Below are 25,924 nucleotides of genomic sequence, written 5' to 3'. Positions count from 1 at the left end.
ATTTCAAGGTCATAATGCATTCATAATTTCAGCTAAAAAGTCCATTCAAACTTCAAAATATTCCACATTTTTCATACATTGCATTATTCATCCATTCTCTTCATTCAGGTATATTCATTCTTTGTTCTTCATCAACATTCAGCAGTGAAGCTTATTCAGCATCAGTATCAGCATCAGCTTCAGTTCAGCAGCGCAGCATTCACACCGCAATTTCTTCAGGAATTGCATTTCTAGTTGGTGTGAATGCTGAAAGCATTCACAGCATTGATATTCTACGTATTTATTATTGGTGTGAATGCTGAAAGCATTCACAGCATTGATATTCTACGTATTTATTATTATTATTATTATTCCGCCCGCTTTTCAGGCCCGGCCATATCTTCAACATGCTTCATTCCACAAACTTCCTTCAACTATCCTCATATTCAGCCCATTTTTCACATTCCGGCTTTCATTCAACATTTTCAAAAAAATTCATAACTTCATAATTAATAAGCAATTAAACCAAAATTATGAAAAGTTTCAAATCTCTTCTCCTCCCTGGGAGTTCATCCTAGAAACTCCATTCTAACGTCTACATGTTCAGCTCATTCCAGACAACAATAACTCATGAACAGTTTTTTCATAAAATCCATAACTTCAAATAAATTTGACTTTTTATGAAATTAATATTTCATGCAAAATTATGATTCCTCCTACTCGTTCATACTTCATCGTAGAAACTCGATTCAAAGTGTCCCATGTCCGTCTTGCACGGGAGCACATTTCCATAATTCACAATTTTTTCATAAAATTCATAACTTCAGAGATATTTAAAGGTTTATTACACCCAAAATCCCTATTGGGATTGTATTACAGGAACCCCACTATTCTGGGAAAGTGCACAACGAGGAACTATTTTCCATAGTTCGCCAAATGGGTACACACCTGTTTGGTGGCGTAGTGGTTAATGCTTTGGACTCATAACTGGAAGGTTGCAGGTTCCAATCCCACCTCTGCAATAGGATTTTAAAGGTTTATTACACCAAACAATCCCCATTGGGAATGTATTACAAGAACCCCACTGTGCTGGCAAAGGGTACAACGGGTTCGGGTCGAAAAGGCCAGGGTTCGAGACCCGCATCAAATATGAAATGTTATCATGCTATGTGTTAGTGGCATAACACAGACTAAGCATGGGTGGCAAAGTGCGTATTACTGTCTACCCTGGAATACAAAGATTTGCGGTTCAAATCCCGGTTACTGCAAGATTTTAGACTTACACAGATTTTCTTCCAACTTTACGCAGATGTTGATTATGACTCAATTATGACCTCAGAGGAGTTTAAAGGTCAAATTTCAAGGTCATAATGCATTCATAATTTCAGCTAAAAAGTCCATTCAAACTTCAAAATATTCCACATTTTTCATACATTGCATTATTCATCCATTCTCTTCATTCAGGTATATTCATTCTTTGTTCTTCATCAACATTCAGCAGTGAAGCTTATTCAGCATCAGTATCAGCATCAGCTTCAGTTCAGCAGCGCAGCATTCACACCGCAATTTCTTCAGGAATTGCATTTCTAGTTATTATTATTTTTCTTCCGCCCGCTTTTCAGGCCCGGCCATATCTTCAACATGCTTCATTCCACAAACTTCCTTCAACTATCCTCATATTCAGCCCATTTTTCACATTCCGGCTTTCATTCAAAAATTTCAAAAAAATTCATAACTTCATAATTAATAAGCAATTAAACCAAAATTATGAAAAGTTTCAAATATCTTCTCCTCCCTGGGAGTTCATCCTAGAAACTCCATTCTAACGTCTAAATGTTCAGCTCATTCCAGACAACAATAACTCATGAACAGTTTTTTCATAAAATCCATAACTTCAAATAAATTCGACTTTTTATGAAATTAATATTTCATGCAAAATTATGATTCCTCCTACTCGTTCATACTTCATCGTAGAAACTCGATTCAAAGTGTCCCATGTCCGTCTTGCACGGGAGCACATTTCCATAATTCACAATTTTTTCATAAAATTCATAACTTCAGAGATATTTAAAGGTTTATTACACCCAAAATCCCTATTGGGATTGTATTACAGGAACCCCACTGTTCTGGGAAAGTGCACAACGAGGAACTATTTTGCATAGTTCGCCAAATGGGTACACACCTGTTTGGTGGCGTAGTGGTTAATGCTTTGGACTCATAACTGGAAGGTTGCAGGTTCCAATCCCACCTCTGCAATAGGATTTTAAAGGTTTATTACACCAAACAATCCCCATTGGGAATGTATTACAAGAACCCCACTGTGCTGGCAAAGGGTACAACGGGTTCGGGTCGAAAAGGCCAGGGTTCGAGACCCGCATCAAATATGAAATGTTATCATGCTATGTGTTAGTGGCATAACACAGACTAAGCATGGGTGGCAAAGTGCGTATTACTGTCTACCCTGGAATACAAAGATTTGCGGTTCAAATCCCGGTTACTGCAAGATTTTAGACTTACACAGATTTTCTTCCAACTTTACGCAGATGTTGATTATGACTCAATTATGACCTCAGAGGAGTTTAAAGGTCAAATTTCAAGGTCATAATGCATTCATAATTTCAGCTAAAAAGTCCATTCAAACTTCAAAATATTCCACATTTTTCATACATTGCATTATTCATCCATTCTCTTCATTCAGGTATATTCATTCTTTGTTCTTCATCAACATTCAGCAGTGAAGCTTATTCAGCATCAGTATCAGCATCAGCTTCAGTTCAGCAGCGCAGCATTCACACCGCAATTTCTTCAGGAATTGCATTTCTAGTTGTTTCTGACATCTTATTCTATAACCGGGTCGAAAACGACCCTAACACCACAAGTGTTATCATTTCCACCAGAGCATTTTATAATTAAGTGACATTTTTTTTTTTATTAAAAAACAAAACTGAAGGAAGAAAGGAATTATTGATAAAAAAAAATATTTATTTTGTATCTTAACAAGAAAGGGGTAAATTACACGCACAATGTTTAATATACGGTTGGAAAAAATATGGCAAGCTATCTATAATCAACTTTTTTTGTTATAAGCTTGCATAGGCCATTCCAGATGAGGTTATAACCTTATAGTGAGTGTCACTATAAGGTTATAATCTCATCTGGAAGAGCCTTGTAGCTGGAAAACTGGTTAGATTGAATAAAACAGATCCAAAAAGACAAAAAGGTCAAGCCTGAGTTAAAATTGATTAAAACAAGACAGAACAGGTTTCATTATAAATGTTTTTTTTATTAAGATAAAACCCATATGACACCCACCATAGGTCTTGTTAATGTACTGTAATTAAAAATTTTAGACCAGCTATGTCATCAAAAATATTTTAACAGGCAACATTATTTCATATAAGCTTTTACAGAAAATATTGTTTTGAGATTAAAATTGTTTCTCTAGCTTAAACTCCTACTATTCATATTCAGTAAACATACAGTACGTCAAATGCAAAAAGCTGAAATTTCCACGACTGTGTGTTACAGTAAATAAATCACATTACCGTGAATAACTGAAGCATTATTTCAACAATGGAGAACTATTTATAACGAAAAATAACAATATTGTAACGAATAATACAGGCCAGCAGACAGACTTGTTTTTGAATACTTTTGCAGAAGTGTTTAGACTACCAGTTTAGCAATGGAACAGGCCAAATACAAGGCCACTTCACACTTTATACACTTGGCATTGTCACAGAAAAACTGAACTGTGCTGAACTGATCTTAAAAGCTGAAGCAATTAGATTAAAATTGACTGTGTATTGGACTGCAGATTCTTAAAAAATAAAAATGTATATGTATATATATATATATAAAAAAAATGTTTTTTGTTTGTTTTATTTTTATTTTCTGTAACAGTAACTGTGTATCTGAATCCGAATTTGATGAAAATGGGGGCAAGAGAAAATTGTGTATTGTCCGAAAGAATAATAAATAAATAAATAAATAAAATGTATTGATATGGAAACAATTTCCGGGCGCCACAGTGAATGGATCGGGTTTTGGGTGCTTATATCATATTTGAATCCTTGATATTCTTAAAAAAAGCTTAAAATATACAATCCTTACCAATCATCACGTGATAAACCATGTAATTTACATGTAATCATTCAATTATATGAGTGTAGGACATGTGCAAATGTTGGTTAGGGCCAAAATAACAATAATAATAATACGTATTGAGAAATAATGAAGAATATATACATGACATTAAAAAAAACAGATAGCTTTTTAGCTTAAGTGACAATGAAGCTACAATCAATTGTCAATCAAAGTGCAGATGTATGTATTTGGCACTGTGTTGGGCAGTGTAACAGTAGTGATTACTGCCCTAAGTTACAAATGGTGACAACAAAATAGTGAACTTGGAGAGTTGGCTTATTTAGTGTCAGAGGGAAAAGTTCATTCAGGATGCAAAAGGTTTTCTTAAGAGTTGGAGCGAGTATGAATCCCTGTGGCTTCATTATAAGGAGAGGATTTCTGAAGTGCTGATATAATTATTATTGTTTATAATATAGTTGATACTGTCAATCGTCAACTTAACTCCAAGGGAAAAGAGATTGGGTCAGTAGGGGCCCATAGCTCATTCTGGCAAAGCCCAGTGTGGAGGCTTTGGAATTGTTGAAAAGGCACCTTTAAGGACTAACAGAAAGTAATCTCACAAATGATGTAATGAACAAATGTTGTTGATGAGTAATTAGAAATGCAATATTTTTTCACTGAGTAATTAGAATTAAGTGACTGTTCAAGTAAACTGTCCAACACTGACCATGAAAGCATGAGCAGATAAAACAAGGTTTTCACACTTTGTAAAAATGAAATGGAGCGACTTGAGAATAGAGTCATGGTTAAAATCGGTAACCACCTTATCTTCATAAAAAAAGTATTCCTTCCCAGGGATCAGTTTAGGTGAGTTGCAGCGATCGGGTCTGTAAGGCACGTAAGGCGAGGAAAGATATTTCACAGCGGCATGTCGTCCGTAGATTTTCCACACACTGCTGAACACAATGCTGTGCAGAGATACACTTTCCACAGTCCTGATTTGCACTAGACAGGAATGAAAAACAAACATTATATTTGCAAATATATCTATAAACAGTCATTTCTATTCAAGATAATAAGAAAATAGAAATCATTAAGTTATATCTCACTTTTTTCACAAAGATCGGATTCATTCAGATTATTCATCGACAGAAATGGACAGGTCTCTGAAAAAGAGCATTGAACACACTATTATTGCTACGATGAAGGAACTGGAATATGCATCAAGTTTAGAGTAAAAAGATGAATTACAATTGCATCAATTTCCTAGCATCGCACAACTGACCTCCAATCATCTCGCTCTGAGGCCACCCCGGTTGGCGTGCAGGACTCAGCTTCCCGGCACAGCATGACCACAGAGAGGTGTTGTAGTAGAGTTGACCACAGCATTGTAATCCTGTCTTGGCAGAGTAGAGCACCTGCTTGTCCTCACTTGAGCAGCAAACCTCCTAGTTAAAAAATAGATATAAAAGTATTTTCAAGGAACATTAAAAATTGTCACATTAATGATCAGTGGAAATATGCTTGTTTGCAAATCGGACCAAGAGTTTGATGAGATCGATCGTTGCCAGTGGTTGTTTAGGGTCATAGATATATTCTGATATGGGAATAGATTATTTTCATAATTTTTATTAAAACCTACCAGTGGTTTTTGCAGAATAGATCCACAGCATTGCCCTTGACCTTCAAGCTCGCTCAACTGTGGCAGGCTGTACAGTGTCCCTGCGCAGCACTTCAACTGTGGGTGTTTTACATTGTAGGCTTGAATCCCACAGCATTCCAAGTTTTCCACTTTAGGATATCTGGTTGGAGAAACAGAGCTCTTGGTCAATATAAAAGCAGGTGAGTTAGGAAGTTCTTGTTGCCGAGGAAATTCACATTCAAAATACGGTGAGTTAAAATATGATTCCTCTGGGCATTTAGTCCGCTGCATGCACAGGCTGTGAGATGAAAGAAGCTTCAGTCCTCACCTGTGTCTACAGAATGTGTTTGCAAAAGACATGGGCTAGTATCCGGTTTGAAAAAGTCAAGGTTTCAAAACACTATTATTTTCCTCTTTTATCCTCTTCCTTTTTTCTTCAAACACAAGACACAGAGCAAGCGTGTCTTGCCATCTGATGAGAATATTTCCTCTCCTTTTGTCTCTGGTGTGGTCTCCACCAAATCTTCAGACAAGTGATTGTTAACAGATAGTGTAGCTTTATTAAAGAGACCTAAACTTAGTCTAACTCTCAAATATCAGATCTAGGGTTGCAATATTTCAGGAATTTTCAAAGTTGGAAACTTTCCATGGGAATTAACGGGAATTTATGGGAATCAATGGGAATTTTGGGAATTAACGTGAATAAACGGGAATTTACTCAATTTAAAGCAAACCAAATGCACTAAATCCTTTTAACTGTGTCATTTTAGTCCTGGCAAACATTCTAGAAAGTAAAAAGCAGGTTTTTCAACTACTTTGTATAATATTTATGAACATTTAACTTCAAATCAGATTTTTTTTAAAGCTTATTGAGACACCCAACTTGATATCATATATTGCTTTTTACTAGACCAGGTTTACAGAGGCTTAAACAGTGATTTTAAATATAGGTGGGGAAAATATATTTTAGCATAATCTTTACTAAAACAACCAGATTTCATGCAAGTACACTTGGCAAGTTGCACATAGCACACATCCTACTGCAGGGGTACTGAGGCCACGCCCCCTACATGCACTGTGCATTCCTCCATCACATGGGGGGCATTTTACTTAATTTATTGAATGGGTTGGGTCAGACAGATGAATTATATTTGACTCAACATTCATCTTTGTGTTGTTCAGTGAAATTATTGATTGTTCATAAAATAATCAAAATTTGATAAAGTTCTACTTACAAATAAATCTGTTCAAATGTAATGTTTTTTATTGTATTAGTGGATGGATTTCTGCCTATGACAAAACATAATGTTTAGATGTTTAGATGTTTGGATATGAAAATAAAATCATTTAAATGACCGCCATTTAGTTAATTCCTATAATTCCCAATTTAGAATATTCCCAAAATTCCTGAGCAAAAATTCCTGTAGAAAGTTTCCGGAAAGTTTCCGGAAATTTGCAACCCTAATCAGATCCCTTTTCAAGTATTGGCAATGGTGAAAACAGGCTCAAGAGGCACATGCACTAGCATGTGGCAAACATGCGCACAGACAAAAAAGAAGTGTCAAAGCAACTGCAAACCCAGCCAAACAGACATTCCTTGGCTTAGTAGCAGGGTGTTTTTTTTTTTAAGTTTGCCAGAAAAAAAACCACAATGGAGGCGCCACTGGAATGCCATTCTGGCTCTCTATGAAGTCACAGGATTTGTTCTTGCCACTCCCGTCTGTGTCTGTAACCTTATGCACTCCACTAGCAAACCGCTTAACTATTTTCCACACAGACACATCCTTCCCTGGCCATAGAAGAAAAGCTGGGAAAAAACAGCTCACATAGCAGATCCCAGACACTGCAACATACCATTCAGACAAAACAAAATAGTTTCACTGAATTTCATCAGTACATTTGCTTATAAGTGTAAACACACATGCACACGTAGTCACCTGTGTCCATCGCAGCAGATCTCATCTTGAGGCTGATAGACCTCTGTCCCACAGCAGTGTTGCCCAGGTGAGCCATAAAACTGAGAACCACATGTAGTCCCCTTAGCTGGGTTGTATGGAACACCGAACTCTGAACACTGCTCTCCATCTTCTCTGTCCTCGTACAAGGTGTTATTACAACAGAGGACCCCGCGTTGTGCCAAACCGAACGGCGTCTCTCCGCAGCACTTGAAGAATCAGAGAAAAAACAGTAAAGTGTGCTGCAAGCTGACGCAAGCAGGCAAAGGCATACACACATTCAAATTCATATATCGGAACAGAGATACACATGAAATGTGTAAAAAAACGAAAAAAAAACATGGAGAGTAATACAGAGCAAAAGCACAAGAAATCTAATGCAAATGTTAATCTTTCAACGTAAAATGTGCTGGAGTTGTTTCAGTCATACCTAGGCATAATATCATCCTTTTGAATATGCGGTAACCGTTAGCGACGCCAACAGTGGCAGGGATTTATATCCGTTTGACACAAAACACTCTCACTTGCTGTATATAGGGGCTGGGTGGAGCTTCGAGCTCTCTCTCTCAACTAAACTTAACCAAAACAGTGCGACAGTGATAACCGGGAGTCGGGACTCACTGCTGTTAGTTCTCAAACTTAAAATTAATTATTTGCATCGATTATATTGAACCTATTTCTTGTATTTTCCTGCAAAAAAACATTTGTATTTGTTGAAAATGTTGTCAGAGGGCAAGTAAGGCACCCACACACCAAAGGGTCTGTTTTATTCACGGTCAGAAGGAGAGAGAACCTGTGTTGAGAGAGTGATGTGAATGACTAATATTTAGTATAGCCTACAAACCTCCAAGGGTGGTAAAAGTTCATCACAGAAAACCAAAAGAAAACGTCTCCCCCCAGCTGTGACAATCAGAAAATTAAAATATCACTAGTACATTACTTGATCCATCCAAGGCCTCTTTGCAGATACACAGCCGTCACAGCAGAAATGTGTGCGTGGGTTATAAACACTGGGGACAGCATCACATGGACCTAAACAGACGTGGGTGGGGATGCAGGGGTGGATAAATACAGACAAGTTAACGTGTGGAATGTGTATTTCGGAATCAAGTCTGGCAAAGGTGACTCAGAGGGCCTGAGAGGGACAAGATAAGATTTATGTAGATGAAAAGTCAGGGGTGTGAGAAAAAAAAACATTGGCATTTACAAGCACCTGCAGCAAAAAAAAAAATTTCTCAAGGCGATTTTTATCTTTATACAGTGCAAAGGGTGGTTTCCCTTTACCCTTGTTTTCTCACGACTGAGACCAACACCCAGACATCTGCCATCTGATCACCTGCCAGCTGTGGGGGAAATGCTAAAGATGGGACGTTTTTTAATTATTTCCAACATCGAAGTCGGAAACTACAAAGATGCACGAGCTGCTCGACAATCCTGAGAAAATCATTATTGGAGTAATGACCCTAACTCCCCTGTGATTTATTACACATCCACAACCTCCATAACTTTCCATTAATTCCTCCGTAAGAAGAGTGTGGGAAAGAGTTCACACACCCGATATCAGAATGCCGTTTTTAACAACTTTCTTTTCCTACAGTTTATATGTGATGTTTTGGCTGTTCCATCTTCAGATTTGGAGGTGCAAACTAATTTTGTAGGATAGGGGGTGTATTAAAGTATGAAAAATAAAAGTCTGCCTAACATAACCTGTTGCAGTTGCGGCACCAGTGCTAACATTTATGGGAATGTCTAGTAGCTGTGTGAAATACCACTCTTACCTTTCAGGACAGAAAAATAGGTCATGTCTCAACAACACCAAATTAAGCAATATCTTTTGACAGAATGCTGCATGTACCTCCTTTAAGATTCAATCTTTAGGGCAAAAGTCACATGAATATCCTCCCACTGCTCTGACAGCTTCAGGCTTATTTAATGTATTAGTGTTTCCATCTTTGTCAGGCTTTTTGCAAAACATTAACATTGCAGTTACATTTTATTTGCTGAGACATGTACAAGACCTTCCTTGGAAATTGAAAGTGAATTGTCTACACACATCTGTTTGTGCCAAATAAGATACATGTGTTAAATTTAAATAGATAAATAATTAAATAAAAAGGAATGCCTCTCATTGTTGCTATCTATGACCTAGATACTACTACTAGGCATCCCTCCAATTATACCTTAGGCCTACTTACTTTCACCAACCCAGAAGGACCCTACGTTGACGATTACGCATGTGATTTGACCCTTAAAGGAAACAGGTGTTGATGTGTTTAGCACTTTGTGTTATGGCTATGGAGCCTTCTAGCGATTCCAGATTCCTAAATCAAGGTAGCCATTCCTGCTTGGATAAGTTTTGTTGGTGTTCATCTACATGTCATAACTTTTTTGCTGCAATGAAGTCACCAGTACATAGCCTTTTGTTGTGTCAGTGAAATTGACAATAAAATTGTACAGCAACACGTGGACCTGTTCGCAATAACAAACAAATAAGGATAGTAAAATTGATCATTCCTTTATGCTAAGTACAGAAGAAGCTCATGGTTCACATGTACAAAATGTTGGAAAAAGGACTATTTTCTTTTATGATATAATGCTGTTCATGCCAACTGCCATTTAATATTTGTTTTAATTACGGGATACATATTGTTGACAGGTGATTTAGGCAAAGGGGAAACTACTTATGCTGCGCTTATGGATTATAGGCATTTATTGCATAAGCAGTTATGCCTAAATACAGTAGATAGGCTGACCCAGTTACCTGTCTATCCCAGTTTGCCTGCATACCACATTATGCAATTAGCTAATATCTCCAACAAAGCCTTGCTTCAACCAACTTATGTCATTGTCCTTTAGGGTATATTTGTGGTAGGTGTGTAAACAGTTACTCAACGTGTTCAACAGACAAATGTCTATCAAAACTGGACTCACCTTTAAGCGCCCTGTTGGAGCAACTGTTAAATATCTATCATATGATCATGAAGGCTTGACGTGCCATCATACCTTGGGCGCAGCACCAGCGGGACATTGTCTGGTTTCTCTCACAGCAGCGAAATTCATCCGGATTGTAGCATGATGACCCACAGAGGCTTGTGCTGTGGATGAAAGACAAGAACCTCATTCAACCCATTTATTAAACCTCAAAGAATCACACAATGCATGTTCATGAGTAACACTCATTGAACATAACTTTTGTTTGTCTACAAGAGCTTTACCTAGTGTCCATGGGTCGAAAACCACCCGACAAGGTATTTTATTTTTTTGTTGCTTCTGCTGTTGTTAAATGTGGAGTAAGCGATTCTGGAGAAAGTTGTTGTCAAAATTTCCTCCTGTCAAAACCAGTGAATATCTTTTGACAACAAGCATTCTCCACATCCACTGACTCCTCCTTTAATGAACTGTTACACTGTCATCTTTCTGTACAACTAACAATGCATCTATGACACTTTTATGGTTCAACCAGAGCTTGTTGCATTTAATATCGGGTCAAAATAACCATATTTTATTTTGGAATAATAACACAAGAATAACATCAAAACAACCCATTGGTGCTGGGTTAACCAAGTAATGCCTGAGTGTTACATTGATCCCAAATCGGGTGAAATTTTCCCAAGATGATTTTTACTGTGAAGGAAGATTTGATGATCGTCATCAACCTGCAAGAATAAAGGTATTTTGGTCTCAGTGTGATAGTTCATTTGAGTCGACTTACCAGCTGGGCAAAGGTCCAGGTTTCTAAAATTAAATAACAGACAAAAACGTTAATATCTCAAAGAGCCACCCACCCTGTCCATGCTGTCCCGAATCAATAAGAAAACAAAACTAATCCATACAACATCACTAAGGCTTTAAACACTAATATGATCCAGCTAAATCATCAAAAACTCTCAACAAGATGGGCATCTAAACTCACAGTGTTAAGCATTATTGCTGATCTATGAAGTGGATTGCATTATATACTGTATATTTGTGTTTCTGTTCTTTTATCCACCCTATATATACTTCATTCCAGATAAATGTATGTGTGAGGTTATTGTTATGGTGTATGCCATTTTGGGGATTTTTAACAAAACAGATATAAATCAGATAAACTGAAAACAGGTATTTGTTTCTTACCTGATGCTGCACACCTGTGGATGGATAGAAACAAAAGTAGTTTGAGTGCATGTGGGTGCCAAAACAAGAAAACGATTAATCAGAACAGAAATCTCAAGTGTTAGCATTTTCCATCAAGGCAAAACTAAGGGTTGTGTTAAAAAATGAGGACTCCTGCATGTTCAGACAATTGTCTTGATTACTCTGTGGCTCGTGGGAAGTCTGAATACTACAAAAATCAACTGACCAACAAAAATAAACACCTTATTCTGATACGGCCCACACTCATGGGATTTAGATATCTTTGGGCTTTGATGTAGATAGTGAGAGAACACTTTCGATTTTGCACAGAAAAAAACAGTAGACAATTAGAAAACAATGTATTGCATTATTTATGTTTATGAGTTGGTGTTTTTATAAATACTATGGAATTGGGCCAATAAGAAGGCAGATGATCTTCAAAATGTAAGATAAAATAACATGAAGCTGAGAGTACAATCCTAAACAGATTTCAGAGATTTGCACGACACTGTTAGACGCACCTGACTCTTTTACACAGCAATCAGAATGTATAGGATGTTTCCCAAGTGTTTCATTCATCCAACAGCAGCACTCAGTCTTATTGTTGAACTGGTCACGTCCACAGCACTCGTGGTGGGCTGATAACCTACGCTGGGTCTCCTTGTTTCCAGCAGGACCACAGCTGATCAGCACTGTGAAAAAGGATCAGGATGATCATGAACTGAGCAGGAACTTCCATGTTCTTTTTGCTATGACAATGGGATTTGGTCAAATCTTTGGTTGTCAATCTAAAACGGAAAATAAGAAATTCTCAGATTGCTTGTTTACGAACTAACCAATCAGAGTACGTCACAAAATTGCATAAGATATACTGGGCATTGTCCAGTGGCGTGCACAGACATTTTGGGGGGCAGGTGCTCAGTGCAAAAAAAGGGCACAATATATTCTATCGATGAATGACCAAATCATTTTAAGGTTACTTGTACAAAATCCCCCCCTGGCCTAATGACTTTTAATACCTGGCCACACATACAGTGTTTCTCACAGGAATTTGGGAGACTGTGTTTGGGACCCTGGAAGTTCTAGGGGGGTCCAGGGGAATGGTACCCCGGAAGAAAAATTTCAACCTTTGAAAGTAAAATTCATCAATCTGGTGCACTTTGAGAAGAAAACTAAGGTTAAATCACCTGTGTCAATGTGGGCTATTTAGTAGCCTACTCTTTTCTGGAATAATATGGAGACACAGAATTACCAAAAAGTAGAAAGAAAAAATGTACATGTTTGAAAAAAAACAGTTAGCTTCGGGATTTTTTTAGATAATCCCTTATCCCGAAGCTCCTCTCTCTTTGAAGTCTTCGTTAGGCCCCTGATCTCCGTACTCCGTAAAAAAATCTTTATTATTTTCTTTATTTTCTTATTGATCAGGGCATTGTTATCACACGCATTTAATTATCGATTATTTATAGATGGTCATGTCAGCATGGGCAAGATACACTGCTAAAAAAAATAAAATAAAAAATATATTTTTTTAAGGGCACTTGATTGGTCCGGGGGGCAAAGGGCAGGTGCTCAGGCACCACTTGGTGTCTACCTGTGCACGCCACTGGCATTGTCACACTCTAAGCACCCATTTATGTACAGTTTAGGTGCAAATACCATGTCGTCATATGTATAATGTTTGTATCAGACGCACCTGTCTCCTCGATTTCGCACAGAAAAAAACAGTAGACAATTAGAAAACAATGTATTGCATTGTGTTGTCAATAATGCATTATGTATTATTGTGGTTTATGAGTTGGTGTTTTTATAAATACTATGGAATTGGGCCAATAAGAAGGCAGATGATCTTCAAAATGTAAGATAAAATAACATGAAGCTGAGAGTACAATCCTAAACAGATTTCAGAGATGTGCACGACACTGTTAGACGCACCTGACTCTTTTACACAGCAATCAGAATGTATAGGATGTTTCCCAAGTGTTTCATTCATCCAACAGCAGCACTCAGTCTTAGTGTTGTACTGGTCACGTCCACAGCACTCGTGGTGGGCTGATAACCTACGCTGGGTCTCCTTGTTTCCAGCAGGACCACAGCTGATCAGCACTGTGAAAAAGGATCAGGATGATCATGAACTGAGCAGGAACTTCCATGTTCTTTTTGCTATGACAATGGGATTTGGTCAAATCTTTGGTTGTCAATCTAAAACGGAAAATAAGAAATTCTCAGAATGCTTGTTTACGAACTAACCAATCAGAGTACGTCACAAAATTGCATAAGATATACTGGGCATTGTCACACTCTAAGCACCCATTGATGTACAGTTTAGGTGCAAATACCATGTCGTCATATGTATAATGTTTGTATCAGACGCACCTGTCTCCTCGATTTCGCACAGAAAAAAACAGTAGACAATTAGAAAACAATGTATTGCATTGTGTTGTCAATAATGCATTATGTATTATTGTGGTTTATGAGTTGGTGTTTTTATAAATACTATGGAATTGGGCCAATAAGAAGGCAGATGATCTTCAAAATGTAAGATAAAATAACATGAAGCTGAGAGTACAATCCTAAACATATTTCAGAGATTTGCACGACACTGTTAGACGCACCTGACTCTTTTACACAGCAATCAAAATGTATAGGATGTTTCCCAAGCGTTTCATTCATCCAACAGCAGCACTCAGTCTTAGTGTTGAACTGGTCATGTCCACAGCACTGGTGGTGGGCTGATAACCTAAGCTGGGTCTCCTTGTTTCCAGCAGGACCACAGCATATTTCATTGAGTGAATTGTAGGCCCTCAGTCCACAGCAATCTGACACTGCTTGGCTTAGGCCCTTTGTAACATTTGCTGTAAATACAGAGATGAAGTCAAAATACAGACACCAGCACAACAGTAAAAGCTGAAAGTGCTTTTTGTTCCCGAGTTCAGGGAGAGAGCCCAAAGGTGCAATAGACAAATGGCCACTGGTATGAAGGTTGTCTATTTCTATTTCTCTTCCATGTAAAGGCCAGAATGAAAATGCCTCAGGATTATTATGTGTTTGAAAATGTCTTTCAATAACTATACTGCAACTTGATGTAAGCGGAGCATGTGTTCAGTTCTCGTAACAGTCTTAAGCATATTTCTGCTGTCTTTATAACAACGTTGCTTCCTGCTTTTTCCCAGTCAGCATAATCTTGCTGGTTTGATGCAAATGCACAGCCAATACCTGTTGTGTTGTGTCCATGTCCTTCTCTACAACAAGTGGCTTCTGCTGGGTTGAAAGGCTGCTTCCCACAACATAACAGCCCTGCCCTCGAATTAAGGCGATTCTCAAGGCACAAGTCAAAAGTTTTTTCTTTGAGGGTTTTTCTGCAAGAAACAGATAACATTAGCTAGGCATTTATCACTGACAGTCAATAGTATTGCAAACACATGGTACATCACAGCAATTATAAAGATAATGCAGATAAACAGACAGTTATCTTAAATATAAATGTAGCCTCCTGGCATGCACATTTAACTCTTATCCTTTGTAACACTGCCCCCTGATGGACTTTTGTACAAACATTCTTAACTAAAACAGGTACAGGTAGCCATATTTCCACCTTTGCTGTGCATTTAAGAGCTTGACATAAAACATTACATTTTAGGTACTTGGCTTTTCAATGGCAATGACAATCTTAAAAATGTACACGAAAGAGAATAGACGGTGTAATAAGTTACTATTGGTGATGCGACAAGTTGTTACTGTCAGAGGCTTAGAGATAGAGATGCCAAAATAAGGATGGCAGTGTGGCACTGCAGAAAAGTCATGATTTCACTATTCTCATTTAACTTTATTTCATCCATAAATTATTCCTCTTGGGACAATGAACGTGGTCTGGAAATAAAATTGCAGGAGACAGCTTGGATGATTCAGCATGATGACTACAAGAATGGTTCCACTGTAAACATAAGGATTGCAATGACCTTCTAAGGCAATCCCGGGTCCAGTGGTTAGACTTTTTTTAAAGATTTTTTTTTGGGCATTTTTCGCTTCTATTAGACTGATTTGGAGAGACAGATTTTAAATGGGGCAAAGAGGGGAGGACATGCAGAGAACCGACCACGGGTCAGATTCGAAACCGGGTCTACTGCGAACTGGGTCTGCTGCGATGAGGACTGAGCCTCTAGGGGGACGCTCTAACCACTACACCACGAGCACCCCCAAGACTTAATCCTGCTGGGGCACGAAGTCAGGTGTCACCAAAATGTTAAGGGATCAATCCTCTGCATTCAGATCATATGTTGTTGCCAAAATATGAAGTAATTGGCAAGACAAGCCCGTCAAGCAATTTGATGTGGAGAAACATTAGACTTTAGTGATTAAGTCAAAACGGCATATCGGTGCATCAAACCCATAGTGGTCAAATGTCAAAGGTGCAATAGAATACACTTACAAAATCATGAACTAGTAGTCTTCACAACTCAAGATATAGCACATAGTGATTGGCACATAGTCCTCAAAAGTTACCAGTGCTTCTTCATTTTAATCTACATGAACGATGGTTATACGCACACACACACACACACACACGCACACACACACACCTCCATCCCCCCCAACACGCACACACAAACACACACACACACACACACACACACACACACACACACACACACACACACACACACAGATGGGAAAGAAAGAGAAGACTCACCTGTAACAGTCGTTTTTACAGGCTGCAGTTGCTCCAGTGGCAGACTCTGTATACAACACAAACACCTTATGAGTCATACAATTAGGCCAGTGGCACCAGGCTAAAAGACACAGGCAACGATTTGTGGAAAATGTGGACACAGCCCATTACACAATATGCACGCGCCAACGCTATTCCTATTTTCACTTCAAGGCAGGTGTGGTTGCAAAAAGCGATCTGTGTCCGCAGGAGCACCATCGCCCAGTATAGGCATACACCTGCTGCTTTTATCTGGATCGAACAGTCCTAACATCTAGGCTATCATGTCCTTTGTCAAAGCAAAGGTATGACTTTGTGAAAAATTAACGTTTCTTGTAACCAAAGAATCACATTTGTGGCTAAATTGAAGCTCAAAGCGTGACGAGACAAGAAATGTACGCGATGTTATGATATCTTTGACAGTATTTGGCAGACGATCACCTTTTGGCTCAATACCTGCATCGCCCCAGGTGCTTGCCTCCTTGCGTCACGCTGCCTATTTCATCATCACCCTCTCACACTTTCCCACAACACTTCCATCAATTGCTGCAACATCACGAGGCTGATAATCATTGCACCACCACACACGTTCTACGAGTTCGCTGTCGGGGTTTTCCATGTTTTTTTCCAAACACGGGGAATTAAAAAAGAAAGAAAGAAAGAAAGAAAGAAAGAAAGAAAGAAAGAAAGAAAGAAAGAAAGAAAGAAAGAAAGAAAGAAAGAAAGAAACGAATAGCCTTGGAGATGCCTATAAAAACACAAATAAATGCACGCCATGTTCTATATTCTATCTTCAAAATATATAGTTGTGTACACGTTTCCCTGACTCCGTGACCCCGACTTTACTGTATGTTGGACTGAGGTTGCACATGTTTCACCCAAGGCTTAAAATGTAGGCTAATAGGCCGACAAATTTTAAGGAATTTCACGACTTAACCTATAACTTCCGTAAAAAGTTAATTGACCTGCTGGGGTTATGCCCCTTCTACCTCGGGCACGAAGACACACACACACACACACACACACACACACACACACACACACACACACACACACACACACACACACACACACACACACAAACTAAGCAAACAAATAGCCTACATCATAGAAAACATGTTTCTGGGATGACTCACATGCAGATGTATCCTAGTATACGCCAAGACCCCAGTTAATTAAGTCAACTTACCACAAACAACTGTGAAACCGTGAATCAGCCAAACTGAAAACAATGTAACCAGGAGCATGATTAAATCGGTTACAAATGACTACTGTCATGAATCAAAAATCCATTTGAGTAGAGATGCGTCCACAGCTTACCCAATAGTAGAGCCCTGAGCGGGGACATCTGGGAGCCTGAGTCTGACATCCTCCTGATCCAGATAACTTGATGCAAAAAGATGCAAAGAGATTAGTTTAAATAGTACACTACCAATTAGCCACTCCTACCTCATGATATCACCTACAAATATCGCATAATAAACCTGTGGAGTCGGGTAAACATAACGACCGCCCAACGAGGGAATATGGGACCAACAAAAACCTCCACGAAATGTGACGTGTTTAAAAATATATACATTTATAATGGGATGTATGAGAAATGTAGATTTGATAAATAGACAGGTCCTTTTGGCAGTGAGAAGTTGCTGCCTTGAAATTAATTTGCTCCACTCTTAAACACTTAAATGGGATGACAGGTTGGATTATCTTCACCACCCTGTTTGGATAAATGTTAAATAAAGAGAAAGGGAAGACTGGTCTGGTGGAAGATGAAACCAATAGTCTTATTCATGGTGAAAAGAGCAATGAGCTTTTCTTCTTCTTCTTTTTACAGTAGATGATGGCACAGCCTATTGCGGATCTTTAAACTAATGTTTGTCTTTTAGAGTGAAACATGTCCAGCTCTCACTTAAATGTAACCATGAAGCATCCATGGTCCTCTTGACTCCCCACTTTGTCACAGACTCGTGACCTGCTCCCACGGAATCGTTAAGGCTGTATTTCATCAGCCTACTATCGGCACCAACACACTGCTCTTAATCACGTTAATGTCCTGCACTGCGCTGATATTACGCACACTTTAACGAACATCAGAACCCCAAAGGTATAGCTGCCGTGGTGCTAAACTAACCACTTTAGACATCCTTGAAGTCTCTCCTCTTGGGGAAACCCCCCATCAACCCCCCGTCAACTCCACCAAATCCTAACCGTGCAGTGCATGAGCTTTTCAGTGGAAAATTCCTGAGGGAGGCTGACGGGACCAGTAGAGCAGGAGGATGCCAAAAACAAGTGGGGGAAGCCATAGGCTACATGGAAAATATTTTGCCATATATTTATTCCTTGAATGAGTGAAGTATAAATATTTAAGGTAGCCTATTCTGCTGAAATTAACATATTCAGTTAAGCATACTCTACATGTGCTATATGATAATGTATTTTAGGCTACATCCGGTAATAAAGTGCACCAGCAACCAGCCTGTCGACATAAATACTTTACTCTGCTGCAGACATAGGCCATTACGTTCGTCTCCGTTTATTAAAATAGGAGTTATCCTGCCTGTTCAGGACAGAAATTGGAAATGTGGAACATCGATGTGCGTAGGCAGCGACTGGGTGTGTAGCTTATCACACTCAGATGCTCCAAGGAACACGACAACGCTTTTCAATATGATTGTAGCCTTCTGTGTAATGTGTTAATTTATGTCATGCGAGGACGTGGTTGAAAGCATAACCCTGTTGTGGAAGGCATCAAACATTTTGAAATGAAAAAAAAGAAGAAAAAACACCGACACTGCAGCCTTATGTTATGGGGAACATGTTATTCGTTTACATAACAGACTGCACAAAAATGCTCAAAATAATAAAATGCAAGAATATTTTTTTTAATTAAATTGTATATTGTCAAGTAGGCTACCACTGTGCAGATAAGTTTCCAGTCAGCGTGGATATGCAGCTAAGGCATTCACACCTACCAACAAAAAGAAAGAAAGAAAGTGTAACCGGGTGGTACAGTTAATATCTTTATGAATATAACACTTTCAGTTGCAGTACTTGGGAATGGGATTGCGGGTGGTTTGCAACGGGTAGTGTGGCCGTCTGGTCACAGGGTGGCAGTATTGAGTCTTACTATATAGTGCTGCGCCCAATGCATCCTGGGGCCTATCCGAAAAGTCCAATCTCCTAACCTATATACCTCCTTTCCTATACCTTAACCCCTAAACGTCATCGGGGTTAAGGAGAGATGAAAGGTGCTTCCTATCGAACATAGGAAAGGACAGCGCTGTTTCAAATGAATTCGACTCCACTTTTCCTAACCGACGTCATTGCGCGACGGCGAGTATTGCTGACGTGAGTCAAACTACACTATAGCAGAATAGAGAATAGGCTATAGTATAGCCTATTCTCCGAAAATTGACTACAACAAGCGCTCGTTTGATCCATGCATTCTTTTCATATTGATTTTAATCAGGTTGTCGCCAACAGAGTGAGAATCACTCCCTTATATCCCAATTCACAAGTGGAATAAAAAGAGGCTACACTTGTGTTGATGTTGAAATGAACTGCCCCCAGTAACTTCATTAAATGTGAAGTTGGTATTTTATTTTCTTATGGTGCAAATTATGTGCTACGAAAATAACTATTATGATGTTGGTCTTTTATGAGTTCTTTATTATCTTTAGCCTGTGTGTGTGTGTGTGTGTGTGTGTGTGTGGGGGGGGGGGGGGTATTTTGTTTTAGCCGAGTTTAGTCTGGCATGACCACTTCCGCCAGCGTCTATTCGCTTGCGTCGAAAAGCTACGCTGCCCTGACACAGCCCCCTCCTTTTCCAGTTGCTGGCTTTCCCATATTGTGATCCCTCTCAAATTCGGAAACAATTCGCTCAGTCAACCCGTGTGCTTATGTGCAGCGCTCTCTCTCACACACACACAGGGTGTGGGAAGTCACATTATTGTAGACAGAAATAAAGTGTGGCGATACTTCGGCGGTCCGGGACGCATCCTAGTTTAGCCTAGCTGTCCAACTTCATTGTACAACTACCCCCGGGCAGAAATACCCTCATAAACTCTGGAAAATGAAGCGTGGGGGTTTGAATTGAGCACCGGACCTTATAACCAGCTAGATTAAGATCCGCCGTTCCCTTTCTTTGGTGAATTAGGGACTAAGTAGCGGTGTTTTAGCGACGGGGAAAGATTCCAACGGCTTCCACTATCACCTAGCAATTTACGGCTACTTGCTGCAGTTGGTGTAGCGCTCACAACGTCAAACCCTGTTCTGCCTGTAAACAGACGGACTACGGCTCTGACTACAGCGATAGGAGGTGGTGACATAAGTTCTCGAATGCTATAAATTCTACTCGACCGCCGTAGCCGTCCTCTCAACCGCCGATGATAATGTTACCAGAGATAACACTACGTGGCAAGTTAACTCCGGTTAAGTTATCCCGTGAGCTCCTCGGGGGCTAAAGTGTATGGTGTCTTGACATGCTGGTTAGAAAGCAACACACTATGTATATTCCTTTTGTCTTTAATAGTTTTTGTGTGGCGTTTGCGGGTTTAGCCATTTCTCTGACAGTCTCTGGGCGTGAAGACGTTCCATCAAAATAAGTCCCCCCCGGCACTATTTTGCAGGACACCGCTGCTGCTTCCCGGGGTTAGCCCCGCCCTAAATGATTGTGATTGGTTTAAACAAATACAAACAGGCTAGCCCAGTTTCCCCCGGTTTCCCCACCCGAATAGACGGCTCTAAACAGAGTGCTTCCAGACCATACTACTTGCTGTAGTTTGGTCTGGCTTTGCGAGACTAGCCGAGTTAAATCTTCCTCTCTTCTCCTCTCCTCTCTTCTGTTTTACCTCTCGTTCGTATTTGTGTAGAGTCGGTAAACTCCGGCGGTGGCCTGTTGCTTTAAATCTTGCCGCCGTAAAGGATTATGGGATACCACTATCTCCGTTCCTTTAGCATAGGTTGGTCAGGAGTAACCTATGCTAAAGGAGGGTTATAGGATGAATCGAGGCTCCTTTCCTATGCCTTTCCTAAGCATTTTGGTTATTCGGATCACCTATCCGCCGAGCACTTCCGGGTCATCTCGATAGGAAAGGAAATTTCCTATGCAAAAAAAAGTTTTCGGATAGGGCCCCTGGTCCCTTGGCTGATCCACTATTAGGCCTTTCACACCGCCGCAAAATCGGAGCTAGTTCTGGGCTTGTTCGGAGTTAGAGCCAGTGTTTTGGTTTCACACCGCCAGAGAGCCTGCTCCGGGCCGTAAAAACCGGGGGAACTCATACCCCAGGATTGAGCAGGGTTTGATAAGAACTGCTTGCGCGAACGGTTGGGGGAGGGATTATCCTGACCAACCAGAGCAACTCAAACCTCATGCCCGCCATATTTAAAAACACCGCTACTACGAGACGTAAACATAACATAATTACCGAACGTAGCGATCAAATTGACCGGCGAGAATACGCTGTATGGGTCCTGTTTGCTTAAGAAAGCAAAGCGAGAGCCAACAAGTGTAAAAATAAGACGTATTCGCCGCTGTTGTTGTGCTTAAAGCTAGCGGTAGCTTTAGCGTTAGCCACAAGAGCAGCGGCGTCGGGTGACGTACACACACGTTTACAGTGACGTCATGACGTTGCTCTCTTGCCGGCTCCATGGCTGATGTGAAACCAACCGGTTCATAACTGGGATAAGGCTGTAACCAGTTTTGAACTGACCCCAACACCAGCCTGGAACTGACTCTTGGTTCATTTTGGTGTGAAAGGCCTATATCAGCAGTGTCTGGGCTCGGAGGAGGACGTGGAGCTGACGTATGCGGAAGCTAAGTCGTGTTGAGTGGAAGCGGAGACGGGTGGAGTAGAGTGGCAGTCTAGTGGCGGTGTTTTTCAAATAGTTTGTTAAGTATAGTGGTGGATTCAGAACAGCGGCTTAAGTGTTCTGAATCAGTTGATTCTTGGGTTGGTCGGCTTGGGTGTTGTGGGGAACTGTTGTAGGGATATCGCCCGACGGCCTGTAAGGTCCGGGAACGATATTCTGAGGCAGGTCTGTGCAAACTCAGCTGGTCGAGCTAAGGATCGGGTGCTGAGTCTCCGGTATAACTCGCCATTTGCACACAGCTGGGGATTGCCTAAATCAGAGTCGGCCCATGCCAACGGGAGCGGATTGGGATGGGGGTGGGGGGGAATGGAGTACAGTGGCTAAGGGAAGACCCAAAAGGAAAGATAGAGGATATAATTCTCCAGATAGTGATGTGGATAATCCTCAGGTCAAAGCAATGAGACCAGACAAGAATAATGATGATGGGTTTAAAGTTCTCATCAAGGTGAAGGGAGGTGCTGGGTTTTCTGCGACTAGTCCCCTTAAATTGACTAATGAATTAAGAAAAGAGATAGGTGATGTAATGCATGCGGCTATTCTGCAGAATGGGATGATTTCTATCATATGCAAGTCTGCAAAGCAACAAGAGAAGGTGCTTAAAATTAAAAATGTGCTGGGTAAGGGAGTGGAGGTGTTCAAGCCACGGTTAAGTACAGAGGTTAAAGGAGTTGTATACAATGTGTCCTTGGAAGTGTCTGAGCAAGAGTTGCTATCTTGTCTTAAGGGGGCTAATGTTATAGCTGCAAAGCGCATGGGAAAGGGGGAGAATGGAAGAGGAAATACTCCTGTCCTGCTTACCTTTAAAGATGATGTGGTTCCTAAGAGAGTCATGTTGGGCTACATGAGTTACCCAGTGAGAGAGTATGAAAGACCTCCTCTCAGATGCTTTAAGTGCCAGAGATATGGGCATGTAGCAGCTGTATGTAGAGGAAAGCAAAGGTGTAGACGATGTAGCAAGGAACATGATGGAAAAGAGTGTAATGAGCCTATGAAGTGCTGTAACTGTGGGGGTGATCACCCAGCCTCCTTCAGGGGGTGTCCAGGGTTCGACATAACGTATAGCCCGATGGCCCGGGGCCAGTAAAATCATATGCAGGGCAAGTTGATTGGCCAGTCACTGTCCCGCCCGGGCCAGTGACTGGCCAATCACAGTTCAGTATCTTTTTGTAGACTACCTTTTTTGTAGACTATCATGGTTCATTGAAATGCGCGTTGAGAGTCGTAATGAAAGCAGTGTTTATTTAAGACTCAATATAATAAACCTAATATTAAATATATTTTTTAATGGACAACCGATGCGTGGGCGTTTTGACAGGTGGAGCAAGAAGCGGGTGCACTCTCGCTCCGTTGGCAGAGCTGCCTACCGTCCGCCTGCGAGTCGACAAATCAATCGACTTGCTTTGCCCCCTTTCTTTCTTCCCACAGCAGAGGTTGAGGTGCAGAAAGTGATAACTGCGCTTTTCCTTTATCTGCCACCGTAATGTTACAGTATTTGCATACAAGCCCCAATGGTAATACAAATGAGAGGCGTTATTTAAACGCTGTGAATGCGTCTCCGGTGATTGTGTCGGTTGTAGACAGAAACGAACGGAGGGACTCCGCTCACTGTACAGTTCCTATAGTCGCGCAGTTTGGCACTGTGTTTTCAGGCTCGAGACATTCAATCAAATCGCGGAAGTCTTTCCCATTGAAATCGCTAACGGGGAGAATATCCCCGGTTATTATTTTAGCCACAAACCACAGTTCATCTGCGCGGCGGCTCACTCGCTGGCGAGATCACACGGTGAAACGCTGCTGTGATCGGACGAACGCATTGTGTGTTTCTAAGGTGATTTAACGTCATAGTCTCAGACGAGCGTTTAACTTATGCTGCATATTTTGCACTGCATTGTTTTTTATCAATAGTTTGAAAAAATGGTCCCACACCGGACTCTTATGTGAAGCTGACACTTCATGGAGAAGTGACACTCCTGCAGCGCGCTCACGACCAGACGTGAACTCACATACACGGTGAAATATCCCATTAAAAAAACGGCATAACCCCCTGATTTTCGTATTTCTATTCTATTTTTAAAGTCAACTTGAGCGCAAGTGGAAAACCGGTCATTCGGTCGACACATTCACATCCCTAATGCATATAGAGAAAGTAAAAAACAGCCTACCACACCACAAAGAATGATCAGACCTTCATCTCTTATTTTTTTTTTATGTTTGAACATGACTTCTGCAGGTGAACTATTCATTAAACTGCCCAAATTCAAGAATAAAAACAATCAAAAATCATAAAATCAAACTACTGGACTTTAAAATACTGGCCGACTCTTTCAACATACTTTCAGTTGTAGGCTTCTAATTCAATATGTTTGCCTGGTTTTATATTATGTGTATGAGCAATATCAACATTTCATATAATTAACTAAAATAAAAATAACCAAATCTAAAGGGAATATCTATACTGTTACAGTATAGATATTCCCTTTAGATCTGGTTATCTTTCTTTATTTTTCTAATACAGGTATTATAATTATTGACACTAAATTATGAAGAAAAAAAAAGTGTGTGCAGGGCCAGTGAAAATATACAAGGGGCCAGTAAAACTCAGATCCACTGGCCCGGCGGGCCAGTAGGAAAAAAAAGTTATGTTGAACCCTGGTGTCTAAACTATGTCAAAGCAGAAAATGTTGAAAGAATAAAGAAAGAAAACAAAATATCTTATGCAGAGGCAGCCAGAAGGGTAGAGGAGAACAGAGTGGGCAGTCAAATTCAAAATCAAAGTGTGGAGGGTGCAAGAGATCTAGCAAAGGGGCATGCTATTGCTATAAATGATGATTCAGTTTTGATAAGCAAGAAAGGGCTACTGGCATTCATGGTTGAAGCAATGTGGAGAGTTAAAATGGTGGCAAACAAAAAATCAGATGTGGCACGAGAAATTGCTTCTGCTGCGGAAAGGCTGCTAGGTTTCAAGGGAATGAATCCTAAGGAAATATGGGAGTATACTTATACTCAGGAGAGTGAAGACCAAAGGTCAAATGGAAGTCATCATCCAGGCTTAGATGATGATGATGAGGAAGAGGAAATGGGAAGCACATATGGGGATTTTGATGGGGATTAGGGTCCTTTGCATTATGTTTTATATAATGCAATGGAATGCTAGGAGTTTAATCGCTAATGGGCAAGAGTTTAAACACATGTTAGATGGGCTTGAGGAAAAACCTGAAATAATTTGCATTGAGGAAACTTGGTTAAAACCAAGACTGGATTTTATAATACCGGGATATAAATGTGAAAGGAAAGATAGAGAGAATATAGCAGGAGGGGGGTGTGCAATTTTCATTAGAAATGGAATTCAGTATAGAAGAATAGAAATGAATACAGTGTTAGAATGTGTTACCATAGAAGTATGGACTGTCCGAGGGAAAATTACCATTGTCAATTTGTATAACCCCTGTTTCCAATTAGAGGATAAGCATTTTCAGGAAATTGTGGACAAAATTAATGCACCAGTGGTGTGGGTTGGGGACTTTAATGCTCATAATGAGCTGTGGGGAAGTAAGAAGAAAAATAGGAATG

General features: G+C 40.0%; 1 protein-coding gene across 1 annotated transcript; it reads right to left on the bottom strand.

Annotated features, from left to right (window-relative positions):
• Positions 1–3,253: 3,253 nt before the first annotated feature.
• On the bottom strand, positions 3,254–17,859 carry LOC307271240 (uncharacterized protein). The gene is made up of 16 exons (XM_080053653.1): positions 17,804–17,859; positions 17,673–17,705; positions 16,466–16,511; positions 14,992–15,134; positions 14,391–14,630; positions 13,711–13,881; positions 12,300–12,470; positions 11,779–11,792; positions 11,375–11,397; positions 10,666–10,757; positions 8,603–8,694; positions 7,645–7,871; positions 5,708–5,867; positions 5,351–5,513; positions 5,175–5,231; positions 3,254–5,070 (listed from the first exon to the last, which is right to left on the bottom strand). Exons 1-16 carry the CDS (start codon positions 17,850–17,852, stop codon positions 4,769–4,771), a joined length of 1,983 nt encoding a protein of 660 aa, XP_079909779.1. The 5' UTR covers positions 17,853–17,859; the 3' UTR covers positions 3,254–4,768.
• Positions 17,860–25,924: the final 8,065 nt, after the last annotated feature.

Source organism: Ammodytes marinus (genome assembly GCF_949987685.1).
Source record: "Ammodytes marinus genome assembly, chromosome: 3".
NCBI lineage: Eukaryota > Metazoa > Chordata > Actinopteri > Uranoscopiformes > Ammodytidae > Ammodytes > Ammodytes marinus.
Note: the sequence above shows the minus strand (reverse complement) of the source record. Positions and strands in the feature narration are given on the sequence as shown.

What these genes read in the sequence shown, in the direction of transcription:
- LOC307271240 (XM_080053653.1), bottom strand. Translation starts at nt 17,852, where the DNA reads ATGTCAGACTCAGGCTCCCAGATGTCCCCGCTCAGGGCTCTACTATTG. An exon ending in TTGCTGTGTAAAAGAGTCAG is followed by an intron (nt 12,471 to 13,710) that starts GTGCGTCTAACA and finishes CCTTTTTCACAG; the next exon opens with TGCTGATCAGCTGTGGTCCT. An exon ending in TCAGAGCGAGATGATTGGAG is followed by an intron (nt 5,232 to 5,350) that starts GTCAGTTGTGCG and finishes GCTCTTTTTCAG; the next exon opens with AGACCTGTCCATTTCTGTCG.